Below are 20,464 nucleotides of genomic sequence, written 5' to 3' on the forward strand. Positions count from 1 at the left end.
TACTTATTTGTTACCACCAGAAAATCAAATCAAGTACCGGTGAAAAGGAAATATTTGGATAATAATTGTGTTTACATTTACATTTACATTTACATTTTTGGCATTTAGCAGACGCCTTATTCCAAAGCGACTTACAATCAATACATTTGAATACTAAGCATGTGAATCAGCAATCCACCATTCGTTGCAGGAAGAGTAATCTAGCTCGGGCCCGGGGCCATTGATATAAGGAAAAACCTTCTCCCTATCACCTTCTTCTAAAACTTTTTCTTTTTTTTCTTCTTTTTTTTTACTGGAGAAACTGAGAAACAGTACAAGGGGGGCAATAGAAGTTCTTAGGGACACAGTAGAGGGGAAAGCGGGTGTCTTTAGGAGACGTAGTGGTGAGGGTCAGAAGATGTCTCAGGAGGAGCAGTTAAGATGAACCTGAAGAGATGGGTCTTCAGTCTACGACGGAAGATGGGTAGTGACTCTGCCGTTCTGACAGCCGTGGGGAGCTCATTCCACCAGCGGGGAGCCAGTGTTGTGAAGAGACGTGATCGGGCAGCCCGACTGCTGTGTAGAGGAGGTGGGGCCAGGCGGCCAGCCGAGGTGGAGGAGCGGAGTGATTATGACCCCCTCTCAGGACCATTGGAGTCGGAGGGGGTGTGGTAGTGGTTAACCCAGATTACGATGATGGTGACGAAGCTGACAGAGATGAAGATAATGTAACTGCAGAACACCAGCCGGTCGAAGATGTAGCACACCTGGATCCAGTCCTCGGAGCTCTGGCTCACTGTGAGGTGTTTGTCCACTTGGAGGCGGATGGCCAGGAGGTCTCTGCCCAGCTTCCTAAGCTCCTCCAGGGATAACTCCCCTGCCTTGGTCCCCTCTTCCCCTGGAGCTGTGACCTGAGTCTGGCTCTCCACCACCACCAGAGGGCAGGCTCTCACTTCTGTTTAAGGGAGAGAAGGGAAGTGCATGTTATCAGGTGACAGTAAAGGCGAGGCTTATCTACATCACAGACAAGTCTTTCCAGACACACTGTCTCTGTTCTGTCTGTTCTGTGGTCCCACTAATGTTGGAATAGTTATATATGAAATAGGCTGGAGGCTCCCATGTCACTTGCCCCCCTAGGAAACACTTGCTTTGAAGCATCTTTGAAGATCTTTAAATTTTTGAAAATCTTTGTACACTTATTAACAGAATTATCTTTAGGGCACAGTGAATATTACAAGTACTTTTACAAGTTGTTTTGCTCACAGTACCCTTATATAGAGTTCTATTGTTGGATGCTGTGTCTGCAAGTTGCATTGAGGAGGTGTTTCTGATGAACGACTGACAGTCAATCAGTAAAAGTGTAAAAATGGTAAATGGACTGACTTATATAGCGCCTTATTACAAAGCACTTTACAATGGCCTCTCATTCACCCATTCATGCACTAATGGTGGCAAGCTACGATGCAAGGTGCTAGCCCGCTCATTGGGAGCAAGTTGGGGTTCAGTGTCTTGCCCAAGGACACCTTGACATGTGGCCAGCCGGGATTTGAACCACCGATTTGCCAACCTTGCGATCATTAGACGCCGGCTCTACCTCCTGTGCCACAGCCTCCCTCTATGTAACTTCTCACTGGCCACAGTACTCAGAGACAGAAGGCGTACCATTTTTACATTAACACTTTCATCCAAATAGACTTGCAATTACAGATCACAGGGACAGTCTCCCTGGAGTAACTTAGGGCTAAGTGCCTTACTCAAGGGCACACTAGTGGGACTGTTCTCTAGTGGGATTTGAACACTATGACTTTCTTTCTGATCACCAGTCTAACTCACTATCCACTAGGCCATCACTACTCCCTACCCTGTGTGGCTGGGTTACGGATGACTACGTCGTCCTGCTTTCTGGGCTTGGGAGGCAGGCAGACGAGGCGGCCAAGGAAGTGTATGAAGAACACACGGACCCAGCGGGGTACTGGGCGAAAGTCACTGGAGCCACACAGGAGGTAGGTGATGATGATGGTCTCCAGCAGGCTGCCAACCATCAGAGTCAGACAGAGAGAGAAGAACACATCTGGGGTACGAGGGGTTGGGAGAAAGACACAGTGGTCAGTGATTAGCTCTTTATCCACCCGGTAGGTATCAAGCAATACACATTCTCTAATGATCCTCCATTCCGGAGCTACATTTGTGACAGCAGATTGTGAAAGGGGGAACATGTCGGCAATCGACCAAATGTTCAGACTTGTTTTCCAATTCATGCACCTTGATTAAACTACATACATTGCGTGCTAGATAACAGTGTCATATATTTATTGTGACACGGTCTGGTTAAGGTCTGGTTAAGTCGCGCAAATGACCAAAACCTTATTTTCTATATTTTAGGAATTAGGAACATTTAAGTGTTGAAGTGCTCACTTGATATAACAAACAACAGTTTTAGGATCACTAAATACTTAGTAGTGAAAATCTATCATCTGCCGTAGGCTACTGGGTAAGTGATACATGGCTTGTAAACACACTTATGTCTTTTCAAGGACATGTTCAAATGCAAGGACTGTGTGGTCATCTAATCATGTGTAGTTTTTAGCATGTTGATGTTCTATCAGCATGTTGTGATGTGTTAAACATGCAGTTCGATGTTACTTGCAGTTCGATGTTTACTTTTTAGCTGGTAGGTATTCGCAGCTGTTTTGTATGTGTTTTGATTCACAGCAAGTTTCTCTGGTATTTGGTTTGTGGGGTACCAACATTCAAATAAGCATATCTTTTAAAACTATTTTCAGATTTCATAATTTGAAAGCTTACAATCTGCACTTTCATAATCTGGAAAAACTGAAAAATGACCTTGCCATACTTGAGGACTTTCTAACAGACCCTGTCAAAATGCATCCCCTTCCAAACAAACACACACATGTAAACACCCCCCCCCCACACACACACACAGATCTACTGACTTATGAGTGGAGTGGCGCTGCCAGTGACAGGCAGCATGTCTGTCATCATGAGCAGGAAGACGGTGTAGCCCAGGATGAGGGTCATCTTGAAGGCAGAACGGTCCACACTCTGGGGGGGCAACAGGAAGCTGAAGAGGTCCACCATGATCAGGAAACAACTGGGGAGCAGGAGGTTCACTACGTAGAGGGTGGCTCTGCGCTTCACTATGATCTAGAGAGACACAACGGAAAACAACAACTGTCATAAGGGATCTGGTGTTGTGGCTGACATTTGTATTCCACATCCTACTTTAATCAATAGTACTGTGAATCAACATTACAGCAGTCATCGTAAGTAAAACCTTCTCTACACATAATTAGTTTAGATTAGTTGTTTGAAATTCAAATATATAGATAGTAAGCAGATATATTTATTCAAAGAAACACTTACAGAAGGCTACATTTTACATTACATTATAAGGATTTAGCAAAGTGGCTTACAATTATTAGAGATGACTAGGGACAGTCTCCCTGGAGTAACTTAGGGCTAAGTGCCTTACTCAAGGGCACACTAGTGGTGGTGTTCCCAGGTGGGATTTGAACTTGTGACCTTTTGATCACTATCCACTAGGCTTGCTGCTGCACACATACATTGAACACAAGCAGTTCCCAGGGGATGGCGCCAGGGGGGCCCATTTGGGTCTTGTAGGCTGTGATGTCCACTAGCTGCCACTCCCCCATGGTGGTCATCTCCTCCCTGGAACATTCCAGTGTTTCCTCTGCCGACTTCCCCAATATCATCCTAACATCCACCACTGAAGGGAAGACACAATCGTGGGATAAAGTAGGAGCTTGAATTTAACAGGAAGTAGAATAGGACATGGATTGAGGGAATGGCTGGCATGCTGTAATACCAAACCAATCCCTCACTGTACCCCTATGTCCCTAATACACCTGTACCTTGTTGACTCCCACTTGTAGACCTGAAAGGATGGGATAGGTGTGAACGATATACTGTAGCAGAAACCCCAAATCAGTAGGTATACCTAAACCCCAATATCATTGATGCCTTTTCAGATCCTCAAAGGAGAGTCAACAAGGACTTGAATGAATGAATGGTCTTTATTGTCATTGCTACAGTACAGGTACCAAACAACGACATTTAGGAGGGGTGGCTCCCCTGGTGTTAGAAAAAAAAAAAAAAAAAAACTTAAAAAAAAAAATCACAAGAAAAAAAAAATAATAATAATAATAATAAATAAATACAGTACAGTAGGGAGAGGAGGAGGAGGGACTGGTTTGTCATGGGACCCTGATCCTTGTGTTGTCATTCTCACCAGTGTGCACATAGGCACTGAACGTGAACGTGCAGTTCTGAATGTCGAAGGGGAAGGTGTAGATGTTCAGGTTACAGGAACTGACCACTCGGACAGGATGTGAGTCAGCCACTCTTCCATTGTAAAATAGTTTAACATAAGACACTGGGGGTGCGGTGTTCTTCTCCATGCTGCAAGACAAGGTGAAACAGGATGACTATTTCACATCAGGATGATCAATGTAGTGATCAATGTAGTGATCAATGTAGTGATCAATGTAGTGATCAATGTAGTGATCAATGTAGTGTTAAAGCTCTTACGTCTTGACCGAAGATGTCATTACTGCAAACAAATAAAATCACTGAATGACCTGAGAAGTCACATGGAGATTAACATCTCTTTTTCAAGTGAGCCCTGACCGAGAAGGCAGCCAGCAAGAGACACAACACAACATACAACATTTGAGTTGATTGGTAAAAACACTACAAAGCGCATTAAAATAACTTAAAAAAACTGCTGAATGGTGTGCAAAAACATGTGCATTCCTTAGTTAACAGCCATCCAATCATCAATCTCAATAAAATGATCAAATCCTTTATTAATGTCTTCCGAGATCCAGATACTCTTACTAAACTCAGTTCTTCTGATGTTAAAGTTCTTTGATCTCAGTCAGTACTGGCCATTCCTTTTAGGCCTTTCTTCCTCGGTCACACCAGTGGTAGCAGTGAATTATTCATGAATATACAGTAATATATTATTATATACCACTAATATACAAACACTTAAATGTCACTCACAATTCATTGATCACCACATCTGGTATCCACAACTTTGCCTTTGGGAGAGAAATGCGTTCCGTGCCACACTGGACTGGGTCCCAGCTGACAAACTCATTGTGCCACTCCTAAATGTGTTTGGGGAGAGGTGAGGCCATGACAGTGGCTCAGTAAAAGGTTCAATACTTCAAATTGTCTAAAGGACAATCTTTTCATACTATTATGGTGTCGATGAGCATAGTTTCATGAATAGCCAAATATGAATAATATTTTCATTAGCTGTAATTTAACAATTCACCCTCCATATCGCCTCAAATACAAAATCAAAGAATTAAGAACTCACAACATGTTGCCAAATGTAAGTTGTGAACACTTGCGCTTTTTCATCCTAGAAAGGAATGAACCATTTTTCTCATAAAATACAAAGCCATAACCACTCTTATGTATTGTATACAGCAACATGATTTTGAGCAATGAAAAACAACACAAGATATTCAGACAAACCAAATAGACAAATAGATTAATAAAATACTGTCCTTACCACTCCTAGAATGGCATAGAGAGTGAAAGAGACAGTGAGATTGGTGGCGGTCGATAGGCTAATGACGGGTCGAACGGCGCTCATGGTCATGACAGGACGAAGCGCAGCCAGGAGGGACGCGCTGTCTGGTTGAGAGCAGTTCAACCTGTTACATCTCACATACGGGGCTGAGGAGGAAACAATCACCAGGCTTAGTGAGATACTTTGACATGCAGACTCCCAAGCATAAGTCCTATTTAGTCAACTGAAGACTTATACTAACATCTGATATCCTTCTTATTTATTTTTAAATGTATGTTTTAAATTTGATATGAAGTTCCTTTCCTGCGTCCCAGTATGTGCTTACCCTGTATCAGCACGCAGCAGGTGATGAACAGAACCAGAGAGGGACTGACTGGAGCTCCTCGACACTGGAACAGCAACAGAGTGAAAAAATGCCCGTTGCCTTATTGTTTTGTGCTGCAATGTCAGGAACCGAAGCCTAAAAACTTTACTCTCTGACACTTGTGTAATGTGACTTGAAACGTGTATGTTGTATGATTTCATTTCTCCATGAATTACTACAAATTCAACCCAAATTGTACACAGTTCATCAACAATAGCATACATTTCATAGACATTCTAGGACTTAGACACTATTCAGTAAGAAGTGCCCCCCAAAAAACTCCAAAACATGACACCAACAAATTATAAGGAAGCGCTTTCTAATCAAATACTTTACCTCCAATCCAGATAAGTCCTTAGCCATTAGAAAGCGAGCTGTAGTTAGATGTTATGTTATGATGTGATGTTATTTTAACAGTTTGAGTTTTGTTTGTAAAGCTCTGTTTTCTCCCACTGTTGATAATAACGTCTGACTGGATAGCACAGACTTCATTTATACACACTCATTTGCGTAGATTCTAAGACCCGACTGCAGATGGACTTACACACTTCAACACGTTCTAGTGGTAGAGGTAGACATGGCAACAAACAAGATCGAAGGTTTGGTGAATAAACTCAACCAAATAAAGTTGTTAGTGCACCAGGTGTTTTTACCTGTGGCGGAGAGCTACTTTACCTACAGGCTGTTGAAGCCAAAGCGAGAGTGAGCCACAGTACATGGCTGTGGTGTGTTTCCAATCTGTGCCTAGTCGCCAAAGATGGGTGTTGTACCACTGGATTGCAGATGACACCTGCTTGGCCTATGGAAATTAGTAGGTGACTAAAAATAATTCTTGCCCATGTTTTAGCAAATAGGCTAAAACTACTGCTACCAAGTCTAATAAATGAGAACCAAACTGCTTATGTAAAAGGCAGGTTGATTTGTCAGAACGTAGGCCTTATTACAAATCTTATCTGTAGGAGGAAATGAGGAAATATAAATTCCCATCATAATTCTTTTTTTAGACTTTAAAAAGCATTCGAATATCTGAACCTTAGACGGTTAAAAACTATTAATACAAACATCAGTAGTGCAGTAACTAACAACGGATGGACAGCAGAATTCTTCCATCTTAATCATGGTATTAGACAGGGTTGCCCTTTGTGTGCAATGCTATTTCCTTTGGAAACAATAAAACTCTCCAGAGAGAAAATTAACATGTTAAACCTGCACAAATGGAAACTCAACCCTACTCCTCTATGTACTGTTTGTTTGGTATCAGAAGACACAGAACATATGTTTGTTTTATGTAAAAGCTTGGGTAACTTTTGGGACCAAGTTGCCGACCTGATGTCCCACTTGAAAATGTTATTCACAGTGAAATTGTCAAATATCATACTGGGTCCTAACACTCCCCGAAAGATATAGTATAGTTCCAATCTGATACTAACACTACACAACACTAAAACTACCAATCTGATACTAAGAATAGCAAAACTGTCCATTTTCAAAACATTCTATAGAGCAGACCGGATGTCCCTTTTTCTCTCAGAGTTAAAGCATGACATTTAAATTGATCTTTTCGTCAATGAGGTCAGAGGTAATGCAACTTGGTCAAATATTTTGTGACTATTGAATCAGCCACCAGCACCAGCCCAGAACTAGAGCTCGGTTCACGTTGGTGGAAAAGAGGTAATAGTAGTGTTCATTTTAGCTCCTCTCTCATTGAAAACACTCACTAATGAATAATATTAATGTAGTAGAGGATATGCATTACCTTTTTATACTTGCATAACAAGACATTTACACATGGAGTTATGTAAGAGGGCAGGAGGTGACATCTGGGAGGTGATACCTGTGTCTTTTGGCAGTCACCTACTAATTTCCATAGGCCCAGCAGGTGTGTCGTCTGCAATGCAGTGGTACGACACCCATCGTTGGCGACTAGGCACAGGTTGGCACACCACAGCCATGTACTGTGGCTCACTCTTGCTTTGGATTCAACCACTTTGCATTCAACCGCCTGTAGGTAAAGTAGCTCTCTGACAAATGGGTGCGATAACCATTTCATTTGCCCATGAATGTATTCAGCAATCACTTGGTCTAGTTTGTTACTATGCATATCTGTACCACTAGAACGTGTTAAAGTGTGTAAGTCCATCTGCAGTCGGGTCTTGAGATCTAGGCAAATGAGTGTGTATAAATGAAGCCTGCTCTACCTAGTCAGAGGTTATTGTCAACAATGGGAGAAAACAGCTTTAGTAAGAAAACTCTGTCAACGTAAAATAACATCATAACACGACATCTGCTTGTGTTCTGATGGCAGCAAAGGACTTTTCTGGATTGGAGGTAAAGTATTTGAATAGAAAGTGCTTCCTTATAATTGATTGGTGTAAATCACACAACTTTGGTGTTTTTTGGAGACTCTTCTTACTCAATAGTGCATAAAACTGTGAGTCCTGGGATGTCTTTGACATGTATGGTATTGTTGATGAAATGTGTATCGCATTTGAGGTGAATTTATAGTAATTCATGGAGAAATGAAATCATACAACATACAGTAAACAGTCCATAGTGTATTTTACAATTGATCCTAATGAAATGATTTTTTCACTCTGTTGCTGTTCCAGTGTCGAGGAGCTTCAGTCAGTCCCTCTCTGGTTCTGTTCATCACCTGCTGCGTGCTGATACAGGGTAAGCACAGTAATAGTATCATATTACTTTCATCATTTGGGTTAATTTATTATTCTACATCTATCTAGATTGGAGCACTTTAAAAACGAATTACTATATAATATTCAAAGAAACATAGCATTCCATAAATAAAAACAATTAAAAGAAAGATAGTGTTTGCCCCTCTAGGCCACCATACTATTGTGTGAGATCTAAAGTGTTATAGAGTTGGGGGTCAACTTATTTCAACCCACTTAATTCACACACTGTTATTTAATTCATGAATTAAAAAATCATCCTGATGGTAAATGACAACTGGCAACTGTCCAAATTCAGGAAAGTAATTTCAAATAAAATGTAAAACCTAACTGAAAACAATACTAAGACGGATATCAGATGTTATTAAATGTTTTCAGTTGACTAAATAGGACTTATGCTTGGGAGTCTGCATGTCAAAGTATCTCACTAAGCCTGGTGATTGTTTCCTCCTCAGGCCCGTATGTGAGATGTAACAGGTTGAACTGCTCTCAACCAGACACCGCATCCCTCCTGGCTGCGCTAGGTCCTGTCATGACCATGAGCGACGTTCGACCTGTCATGATCAGTGAGACCTACACCAATGTCACCATCTCTTTCATACTCAATGGGATTCTAGGAGTGGTAAGGACAGTATTTATTTAATCTATTTAGTCTATTTCAATAGTTTTTTTCTCAATATCCTGTGTTGTTTTTCATTGTTAAAAATAATGTTGCTGTATACAATACATAACAATGTTTATGGCTTTGTATTCTATGAGAAACACTGTTCATTCCTTTTTAGGATGAAAAAGCGCAATTGTTCAAAACTTATATTCGGCAAACTATCGTGAGTTCTTAATTCTTTAATTTTGTATTTGAGGCTGCATGCAGTGTTAGATAATTGTTAGATTACAGCTAATGGAAACATTATTCTTATTTGGCTATTCATGAAACTATGCTCAACTACACCATAATAGAAGAAAGGATTGTCTTTTAGACAATTTTAAGTATTGAACCTTTTACTGAGACACTGTCATGGCCTCACCTCTCCCCAAACACATTTAGGAGTGGCACAATGAGTTTGTCAGCTGGGACCCAGTCCAGTGTGGCACGGAAAACATTTCTCTTCCACGGTCAAAGTTTTGGATACCAGATGTGGTGATCAATGAATTGTGAGTGACATTTAAGTGTTTGTATATTAGTGGTATATCATAATAAGGCCTAAAAGTAATGGCCAGTACTGACTGTGATCAAAGAACTTTAACATACCCATCAGAAGAACTGAGTTTAGGAAGAGTATCAGGATTTTTACAAAAGGATTTGACCATTTTATTGAGGTTGGAGGGCTGTAACTAAGGATGGCACATTTCTGCTTAAATCTCTTCAAGCTGCACCTTAACTGTCCCTCCTGAAACCTCTCCATCCCCTCTACCCCCCTGTACAGTTGCTCTACTGTAATAAAAGACAAAGAAATCAAGCATTATGACTGCCAATGAAACTGAAATTACTTTTTCTCGCGATGACGGATAGATGATTCACTTACTTAGAGAAATGTATTTGTTGTAATTGTTTTGGATAAAGGTGTCTGCTAAATGTAGGAAACGTTTTTATGTAATTGTACATGTTTTAAACCATTCATCACTAGGAAGCCAGATGTTTCAAGTTATTTTAATGCTTTGGAGTGTTTTTACCAATCAACTCAAATGTTGTATGGTGTGTTGTGTCTCTTGTGTATGTATAATTACATGCTGGCTGCCTTCTCAGCCAGGGCTCACTTGAAAAAGAGATGTTAATCTCAATGTGACTTCTCAGGTCAAATAAAGAAGAACATCTTTTTTTATTTTAAATATATAATTTAGATTCTTTTTTATTAGATTTTATTTGTTCGCACTAATGACATCTTCGGTCAAGATGTAGGAGCTTTAAATAAACTACACTGATCATCCTGAAATAGTCATCCTGTTTCTCCTTGTCCTGCAGTATGGATGAGGACACCGCGCCCCCAGTGCCTTTTGTTGTCCTATATCACACTGGAAGAATCCGTAACACACATCCCATCAGAGTGATCAGTTCCTGTAACCTGAACATCTACACCTTCCCCTTCGATGTTCAGAACTGCTCGCTCACGTTCAACTCCTTCATTTCCTATTGTGAGACAATGACATCAACGCAGCCTCTCGCCATTTTAGTATTTACTTCAGGATCAGAGTCCCTCCACCACCTCTCCCTACTGTAAGTCCTTGTTGACTCTCCTTTGAGGATCTGAAAAGGCATCAATGATATGAGGGTATTTACACCTAGTCTCTGCTACAGTCTATCGTTCACACCTATCCCATCCTTTCAGATCTACAAGTGGGAGTCAACAAGGTACAGGTGTATTAGGGACATAGGGGTACAGTGAGGGATTGGTTTGGTATTACAGCATGCCAGACATTCCCTCAATCTATCTCCTAATCTACTTCCTGTTAAATTCAAGCTCTTTACTTTATCCCACAATTGTGTCTTCCATTCAGCAACGGAAATTAGATTGATATTGGGGAAGTCGGCGGAGGAAGTCCTGGAACGTTCCAGGGAGGTGATGACCACCATGGGGGAGTGGCAGCTGGTGGACATCACAGCCCAACACTTCAGAATGATTGGACCGACTGGTTACCCCTGGGACCTGATGTCCTACCATGTATGTCTGTAATGGGGTAGTTGTGGTCTAGTGGATAGTGTGTTGGACTTGTGATTAAAAGGTTGTGAGTTCAAATCCCGCCTGAAACCACACCACTACTAGTGTGCCCTTGAGTAAGGCACTTAGCACTCAGTTACTCCAGGGGGAATGTCCATGTAATTCGTAATTGTAAATCACTTTGGATTAAAAGCGTCTTAATTTTAATTTTTGATTTTTAGCGTCTGCTAAATGGCAAAATTAATTATTATGTATGTCTGTAGCAGCAAGAGCACTGCAACCTGTAGGGCGAGTGCTGGCCTGGCCTAGTGGATAGTGAGGTAGACTGATGATAATAATAATAATAATGATAATAATAATAATAATAATGATAATAATAATAATAATAATAATACATTAGACTTATATAGCGCTTTTCTAGACACTCAAAGACACTTTACAAACTGAAAATATCGAGTAGTAATAATAAAAAGAAACAAAAAATAAATAAAAGAAAGTATAGCGGTCTAATTTTTACTAAATCTAAATCTAAGTGTCTTTGTAGGACAATCTACTCTGTATACTGCAATTACACCTAGATTTCGGGCGGAGAAGCGGCGAACAAGCAACGCCAGCGTCCTCTCTCAATCAGCATTTTTTGAAAAGCTCAAATTTGTATCAAGGTTTTATGAAAGTCCTTGGTTATAATTTTTAAATTACTAAATCTAAATCTAAGTGTCTTTGTAGGACAATCTACTCTGTATACTGCAATTATAAAAGATTAATTATGAATCTCTGAATCCGACATAGCCTTCAACCATTATAGCAATATCACACGAGAGGGAGTACTGTTATACATGGTGTGTGCTGTTATACATGATAATCACAACGTCCTGAGTTCAAATCCCACCTGGGAACACCACCACCACCAGTATGCCCTTGAGTAAGGCACTTAGCCCTAAGTTACTCCAGGGAGCCTGTCCCTGTAATCTCTAATTGTATGTCGCTTTGCTAAATGGTTAAAATCTAAATGTAAAATGTAACCTACTGTAAGAACGTTATTCTCTCAATGACTTCACCACATTGGTGTTTGATACCTACAAGGGCCATGTGACAAGAACGGGTTTCTTTGAATAAATTCATTTGCTTACTATCTATATATTTGCAAATCTAAACTAATTACATGTAGAGAAGGTTTGGAAATGAAAATAATGGAATGGAATACAAACACCAGATCCCCCATGACAGTTGTTGTTTACCGTTGTGTCTCTCTAGATCGTAGTGAAGCGCAGAGCCACCCTCTACGTAGTGAACCTCCTGCTCCCCAGTTTTTTCCTGATCATGGTGGACCTTTTCAGCTTCCTGTTGCCCGCCCAGAGCATGGACCGCTCTGCCCTCAAGATGAACCTCATCTTTGGCTACATCGTCTTCCTGCTCATGATGACAGACATGCTGCCTGTCACTGGCAGCGCCACTCCACTCATAAGTCAGTAGATCTGTGTGTGTGTGTGTGTTTGTGTGTGTGTTCACATGCCTGTGTGTTTGTTTGGAAGGGGATCTATTATATATGACCCTGTCACAATGTCCTAAATTAACTGGATGGAGGATCATTAAATGTGCATCGCTTGATACAAACCGGGTGGATGGAGAACTAATAACTGTCCACTGTGTCTTTCTCCCAACCCCTCGTACCCCAGATGTGTTCTTCTCTCTCTGTCTGACTCTGATGGTGGCCAGCCTGCTGGAGACCGTCATCATCACCAATGTCTTGTATGGCTCCGGTGACTTTCGCCCAGTACCCCGGTGGATCCGTCTGTTCTTCATACACTTCCTTGGCCGCCTCGTCTGCCTGCCTCCCAAGCCCAGAAAGCAGGACGTAGTCATCCGTAACCCAGCCGCACAGGGTAGGCCTTCTGTCACTAGCCTCTTTTCCACCAATGAGAACCGAGCTCTAGTTCTGGCTGGTGCTAGTGCCGCTGGTGCCGGTTGGCAGTTGGTTCAAAGAACCGATTTGTTTCCCACGGGCTAGAGAGCCACGTCATTACATCACTCGCACAACGTATTTGTGCTGCTCGTGGCGGTTGCTATCGACGCCGATTACGTTCAAAGAAGAAAGGCAATTACCTAACATTGGATTGTTATTAACACAGAACGTAAAGTGTTAGTGTTAGCCTTCGTTGTAAGCTAGCTCGCTAGGTCGATATAGATAGCATCGACTACGCTGGTGTCGATTGGTCGTTGGTCATGATAATCACTCCCCCAGCCCCTGACATAAGTGGTTCTTGAATCTTGGTTCTAGACCAGCTGTGGAACCAGTTTTCCCTGCTCAGAGTCGGTTCTTTTGCTGTCGAAACACGAAGAACTTCGATATTAGGCACCGGCTCGATATTAGGCACCAGCCCTCAAAGTGCCTTGGTGAAAAAGGGGCCACTGAGTACTGAGTCCAGTGGGAAGTTACATCTTTACTGATTGACTGTCAGTCGTTTATCAGACGCACCTCCTCAATGCAACTTGTCGGCACAGCACCCAATAATAGAACTCTATATAAGGGTACCATGAGCAAATTACCTCAAAAGTACTTGTAATATTCCCTGTGCCCTAAAGATAATTCCGTGGAAGAATACAAAAGTCTGCCACCGACTAACCAGCCCCACACACACTACAGACATGAACATATTATACCTACTGCACACTACTGGATTACTTGTATACCATTGGACTAACCTACTTCCGTACTGTATTGTATTGTATTGTATTTCATATCATCGCAGCTTGCACAGTATTTTTGCATTATTGAAACCCCTGCAAAACCGACCTGAGCCGACCAGCTGGCCGGGGTTTTCACCAACATCTTCAACCAGTCCCTGTCCCAGGCCACCATCCCACCCTGCCTGAAAACCTCAACTATCATCCCAGTCCCGAAGAAAAGCACGGTGAGCTGCCTAAACGACTACCGCCCGGTGGCACTCACACCAATCATCATGAAGTGCTTCGAGAAACTAGTCCGGGCCCACATAGTCACACGCCTCCCGCCCAACCTGGATCCATACCAGTTCGCCTACAGAGCCCACAGGTCCACAGAGGACGCCATCGCGACGACTCTCCACTCCACTCTATCCCACCTGGAGAGGGGAAACAGCTACGCGAGACTGCTCTTTGTGGACTTCAGCTCTGCCTTCAACACCATCCTTCCAGACAGGCTAGTGACCAAACTACTAGACCTGGGACTATCACACTCTATATGTGCATGGATCAAGGACTTCCTGTCTGACCGCCCCCAGAGGGTGCGGGTGGGCTCCCACACCTCCACAGCCCTCAGACTCAGCACTGGGTCCCCCCAGGGCTGCGTGCTAAGCCCCATCCTCTACAACCTCTACACCTACGACTTCACCCCCGTCCACCCCAGCAACTCCATCGTAAAGTTTGCAGACGACACCACCGTGGGGGGGACGAGGCGGCGTACAGGGATGAGGTGGAGCAGCTGGGCAAGCTGTGCAAGGTTAACAACCTGCTGCTGAACCAGTCAAAGACCCAGGAAATCATCGTGGACTTCAGGAGGAAAAGATCTGAGGTCCAGCCCCTGCTCGTCGATGGAGGGAGCGTGGAGAGAGTCTCAACCCTCCGATTCCTGGGGGTGCACATACAGGATGACCTGTCCTGGAAGATCAACACAGCAGCCATCATCAAGAAGGCACAACAGCGGCTCTACTTCCTGAGAGTCCTCAGGAAAGACCACATCGGACAGGAGATGCTGGTGACCTTCTACCGCTGCGCAGTGGAGAGCATCCTCACCTACTGCATCTGCGTGTGGTTCTCCAGCTGCACAGCCGCAGAGAGGAATGCGCTACAGAGAGTCGTGAGATCGGCCCAGAAGATCACCGGCGCCCCCCTCCCCTCTCTGGAAGAGCTGTACAACACACGCTGCCTCAGGAAGGCCTCCAAGATCTCCAGAGACCCATCCCACCCTGGGTACGAACACTTTGCTCGGCTGCCCTCGGACAGGCGGTTCAGGACCATGTTCGCAAGGACAAACAGACTGAAGCTCAGCTTCTACCCCAGGGCCATTCAGGCCCTGAACACAGCAAAGACCTAGGTTCTAGGCCCTGGACAATCTAGACAAATTGATGGCAGCTACTAGATTGAAATCAAGTGTAATACTGAAACACAACTGTGAACATTTCAAACCTGCAAACTGCGACACTTTAAATGTATGTGCAATAACACTATGTGCAATATGACAACCCTCGGGTACATAAGGTTCAGAGATAGGAAATGTTAGAATAGGTATAGCATAGCATAGAGTACAGCACAGTGTTTTATTTGTATAGTATAGTATAGTGGATAGTGTACAAAGCCTTTATTTATGTAAACCAGCTCTTTTCCCTTCTTGTTTTTAGTTTTTTTTTTCCTAGCACCAGGGGAGCCCCCCCTCCCAAATTTCGTTGTTTGGTACCTGTACTATATCAATGACAATAAAGACCATTCATTCATTCATTCATCAAAACCACTTAATTACTCTATCATTGAAGGGTTACTTATTGTACTTGCTACGTTACTTACTTGTTATTATTGTTATCAATGTTGAGGAACTAAAGCCAAAGAATGTTACTCTTATGTACTTTACAGTAATATTCTGATTCTGATTCTGATTCTGACTTCCCTAAGCAGAAGTGAAAGCCTGCCCTCTACTGGTGGTGGAGGACCAGGCTCAGGTCACAGCCCCAGGGGAGGAGGAGGAGACCATGGATGAGTCGTCCCTGGAGGAGCTTATGAAGCTGGACAGAGACCTCCAGGACATCTGCCTCCAGGTGGACAAACACCTCACAGTGAGCCAGAACTCAGAGGACTGGATCCAGGTGGCACACGTCATCGACCGGCTACTGTTTGGCAGCTACATAATCTTCATCTCTGTTAGCTTCGTCACCATCATCGGGTGCTGGGTTAACTACTTAAATGTGTAGGCCACAACACGGTCAATGGTCCTGAGAGGGGTGGCATGGTGTAAATGCAATTATTATCCAAACGTTTCCTTTCCTACGGAGCCCCCCTGGGGTCACATGGTAGAAAAAAAATATTTGATGTGTGAATCTCTTCCCTCTGTTTAGTAATTCGTTCCCTCGGTTTAGTAATTCGTTAGGGTTAGGGTTAGGGTTAGGGTTAGGCCCTATGAGCCAGAACGATCGCAAGGATTAGGGTTAGGGTTAGAATCCTTGCGATCGTTCTGGCTCGTAGGGCCTAACCCTAACCCTAACAAATTACTAAACCGAGGGAACTAATTACTAAACCGAGGGAACGGATTACTAAACCGAGGGAACAGATTTACTAAATCGAGGGAACATAGGATTCACACATTAAATATTTTTTTTCTACCATGTGACCCCAGGGGGGCTCCATACTTTCCACCTGTACTTGGTTTGATTCTCTGGTTGTAACGAGTAGGTACGATTTCAGTGAAAGTGCAACATTACTATACTATCATTATTTATTAAAAGGACTAAAAGGACTTGTGTTCATACATGTTGACATAGCTACTACACCGCCTCTGGCCTGTTCTTTGTTGAAATATATTTGTGTTGAGTGTTGTTTGCTAGAATGGAATGTACCTTGCAATAAACTATATTTATTTGAAACTTGTCATTTCATAATATAATAATTGTATTATATTCATTGATTGATATTTCACTATCAATGATTACAAACAATGTTGATGTGGCAAAAGATTGTACGTAGCACGTAGCATTAAGATGGCACGCTCACTGTTCACTGTAAGATCTTTATTTGGGTTATGGGATAAATAATGCGAAAATAGCACAGAGACTGACATAGAAAAGTATTCTTGGGGATGTGTACACCCCTAAACACACATGTATTATACGATAATAAATTGATATAAGTAAATATATAAGAGAACATTTTGGAAGAACTTATTTGTAAGATAGCTTTCACTGGCATTTCTATGTACTAGGTCATTATTAATAGGTTCTTACTTACTTTTAACAATTACTTACACAATTAGTAGATAACTGGTAGAACGACTTCTAATGGTTCTTGCTTTCATGAATCCCCCCCAAAACAAAGTATTTCATATGCTATTAATTACCTTTATATTGTTAAATTGTCCTTTCCCACAGACACAATGATATTGATTGAAAATCAAGTTCACAAAACAAATCAACTCAATATTCATAGACACAGACACATTGTTATAATACATGCTATTTAGCTATCGCTTTTTTCCAAAGTGACTAACATTGCAGTGAGTGCATAATATTTGTCATGATAATAATGTAATGTTGACATTAAGAATGTGTTTATATGCCGATTTGCATTCTGCTGCTATCACCTATACTAATTATTCTATTAAAACAAAACACGGTGCAGCAGCTTTCAGTCACGCTGCTGCCTGCTCCTGGAACAAACTCCCTGAGGAAATCAAACAGGCCCAACACCAAGGCTCTGTCCAACCAGGACCACATTATTTCGGCATTCAAATTCTACAAGACCTAGTACATGGTGGATACATTTCGCCTGGCACAGATGCCATTCATGCAGGCTTCACAATGGGCAGCCTCATGGGGTCCTTCCACTTCCGCTGTTCTGAACGGCCTGTTCCTCTGTCCCAGGTCCTCATGGTAGCACTTGATTCGGATCTTCTCCGTCAGCTTCTCCAGCAGGACGTCGATGTTGTCGGCTGCGAAGCTGGCCTCTTCCATAGGGGCGTCTTGGCATCGCCTGCACTTCTGGCGGAAGCGGCGCACCTTGACTGTCCCCTGGCCGGCCTGTGGCTCCAGGACCATCCACTGGTTGGTCTGTGGTTCCAGGACCATCCCCTGGCTGGTCTGTGGCTCCAGGCGCATATGAAACACCACCATCACCAAAGAGGGCCAGCCCTTCTTACACTTGGAGCATCGGAAGCTGAGAGAGCATTAAAGATGAGAGAGAAAAAGATTGTTATTCCATTTGAACTGTCACTCTAACTGACAATTTGAAAGCCGAGTTAGTAGAGTAGTATAGCATCATGCAAAGGCTAGGTTAGGCTAAGCTAATGGTCATTATCTACTTTCCCTACTTAGCTATCAACCTCCTAGACACAAGGTTGTCGTGTTAATAAACCGTCTCCCCTGCTAACTGTTGCTATGCGGAATGGAATGTAACTTTAACAAAGTATAAATTACTTATAACATTGTATTGAATATTTGTGTATATTATGTTTATATATAACCTAGATAGGCTATTGTTCTGAAGCCAGTCCACTATCAGGTCTGTTACCTTTCTGACCCCTCCCACCCCGGCCACGGCCTCCTCACCCTGCTTCCCTCTGGGAGAAGGCTGCGGCTGCCTAAAACAGTAAAGGCCCGCCACAGGCTCAGTTTTTTCCCCTCAGCCGCCAGGCTGCTAAATGACTCTGGCTTCCCCCTCCCCCCCCCGCCCCCAAGTCTGCCCAGGACTGAATATGCACTGGACCTCTGATAAACTCTGCACTGCACTTTATATATATATATATATATATATATATATATATATACAGTATATATAGCACTATCCAATGCACTCCAATGCACTGTCCTGTGTTGTCCTGTTTTTGCATTTGCATTTGTATTTGTTTTTGTTCATGTATACATGTGAAAAAAGCATAAATTCACCTACTGTAATGCCAAAACAAATTCCATTCCAAGCATAATGGCAATAAACGTTATCTGAATCTGAATCTGAATCTGAATCTGAATCTGAATCTGAATCTGAATCTGAATCTGAATCTGAATCTGAAGAGGAAGAATTAGGCTGCCTGTGACTCGTAAACAACATTCCTGAGTGAAACCTGATTGTCCAGAGTGAAACCTGATTGTCCAGAGTGAAACCTGATTGTCCAGAGTGAAACCTGATTGTCCAGAGTGAAACCTGATTGTCCTGAGTGAAACCTGATTGTCCAGAGTGAAACCTGATTGTCCAGAGTGAAACCTGATTGTCCAGAGTGAAACCTGATTGTCCAGAGTGAAACCTGATTGTCCTGAGTGAAACCTGATTGTCCAGAGTGAAACCTGATTGTCCTGAGTGAAACCTGATTGTCCAGAGTGAAACCTGATTGTCCTGAGTGAAACCTGATTGTCCTGAGTGAAACCTGATTGTCCAGAGTGAAACCTATGTTGTTGGAAGTACAGTAGCCCAACAACGCTATGATAGCAGCAGTCAAAACTGAGTGTGCTGAAAAACCCTGTCAGTGCATAGGTCAGATTTTGATATATGGTGCTCAATTGAATTTCCTGTTTTTTGGGGGCTATTGACAACTCAACATATCATTAGCCTCATAGCATAATTGCCTAAGTCATATTTTGGCCAAATTGAGATATCTGCCTAACTCTACTCTCCTAACACTGCTGATAAAAAAAAAAAAGAGATTCACTGTGCATTATTGGCCTATGCCATCAACCTGGCAGAATGCTTGTTTACATTCCAAAATCACAATTTCCCCAAGTCATCTCTTTAACAGGCAATTTTGACACTACATACAAAGATGGCTCGGCTGACCACAAGTGAAGCATGACTTTTGGTCATGCTATGAGGCTAACGATAATCTAACTTAAAACATAGGTTTTTTTGGGTATTGAACAGCATTTAAATACACATTCATCCCTTTAAATACACACTGACTTTTAAATAGCAGTCAAATACAGTACACGCAGATATACTGTACTTCTACTGCACTGTATCCCAAACATTACAGCACTCAGTAATTGATATTTATTGATTCTTACTTTGCATTTGCACTCCTGATGTACTGCTCCCACCCTGACGCTGGGCTGTCTGCCACGATGGAATCATCAAACTCGATCAGCCAGTGGTCTCTTCGATGTAGTTCCCCGATCTTAGTCTGAAAAATACGATGCCAGTCCTCGGTAGTCATTGCTGCTGTGAAAGAGGTTGAAGAGGTCAGTTCTTGTTGCCTGTGCCTGCCTGCTCACTGTCCTCAGTCTCTCTCTGTTACCCTGCCTGCCTGCTCACTGTCCTCAGTCTCTCTCTGCTACACTGCCTGCCTGCTCACTGTCCTCAGTCTCTCTCTGCTACACTGCCTGCCTGCTGCTTTGGCAACTGGTGTTATTAACTGGGAGGCAACATTTTGGGGAAAATGAAACTTACCGGTGCTTTCTCCATTTCCTTAAGTCTCTGTTTACTGTTTACTGCACCTTACTGCTGTTTACAGTTTACTGTTTAC

The 20,464-nt window shown here is 42.6% G+C and overlaps 3 protein-coding genes across 3 annotated transcripts; 1 reads left to right on the forward strand and 2 right to left on the reverse strand.

Annotated features, from left to right (window-relative positions):
* Positions 1 to 608: 608 nt before the first annotated feature.
* Positions 609 to 4,418, reverse strand: LOC308156710 (5-hydroxytryptamine receptor 3C-like; the record flags this gene model as incomplete). Its single annotated transcript, XM_080530127.1, has 5 exons — positions 609 to 934; positions 1,841 to 2,050; positions 2,934 to 3,144; positions 3,564 to 3,727; positions 4,250 to 4,418. The coding sequence occupies 5 exons, from the start codon at positions 4,416 to 4,418 to the stop codon at positions 609 to 611; spliced, it is 1,080 nt and encodes a 359-aa protein (XP_080386253.1).
* Positions 4,419 to 9,158: 4,740 nt separating this feature from the next.
* On the forward strand, positions 9,159 to 16,214 carry LOC308156720 (5-hydroxytryptamine receptor 3E-like; the record flags this gene model as incomplete). Its single annotated transcript, XM_080530138.1, has 7 exons — positions 9,159 to 9,242; positions 9,666 to 9,772; positions 10,581 to 10,750; positions 11,114 to 11,277; positions 12,529 to 12,739; positions 12,951 to 13,157; positions 15,922 to 16,214. 7 exons carry the CDS (start codon positions 9,159 to 9,161, stop codon positions 16,212 to 16,214), a joined length of 1,236 nt encoding a protein of 411 aa, XP_080386264.1.
* Positions 16,215 to 17,756: 1,542 nt separating this feature from the next.
* Positions 17,757 to 20,155, reverse strand: LOC308156731 (receptor-transporting protein 3-like; the record flags this gene model as incomplete). The annotated part of the gene is made up of 2 exons (XM_080530149.1): positions 17,757 to 18,168; positions 20,007 to 20,155. The coding sequence occupies 2 exons, from the start codon at positions 20,153 to 20,155 to the stop codon at positions 17,757 to 17,759; spliced, it is 561 nt and encodes a 186-aa protein (XP_080386275.1).
* Positions 20,156 to 20,464: the final 309 nt, after the last annotated feature.

The sequence above is a fragment of the Nansenia antarctica genome (genome assembly GCF_963989245.1).
Source record: "Nansenia antarctica genome assembly, chromosome: 1".
NCBI classification, from domain to species: domain Eukaryota; kingdom Metazoa; phylum Chordata; class Actinopteri; order Argentiniformes; family Microstomatidae; genus Nansenia; species Nansenia antarctica.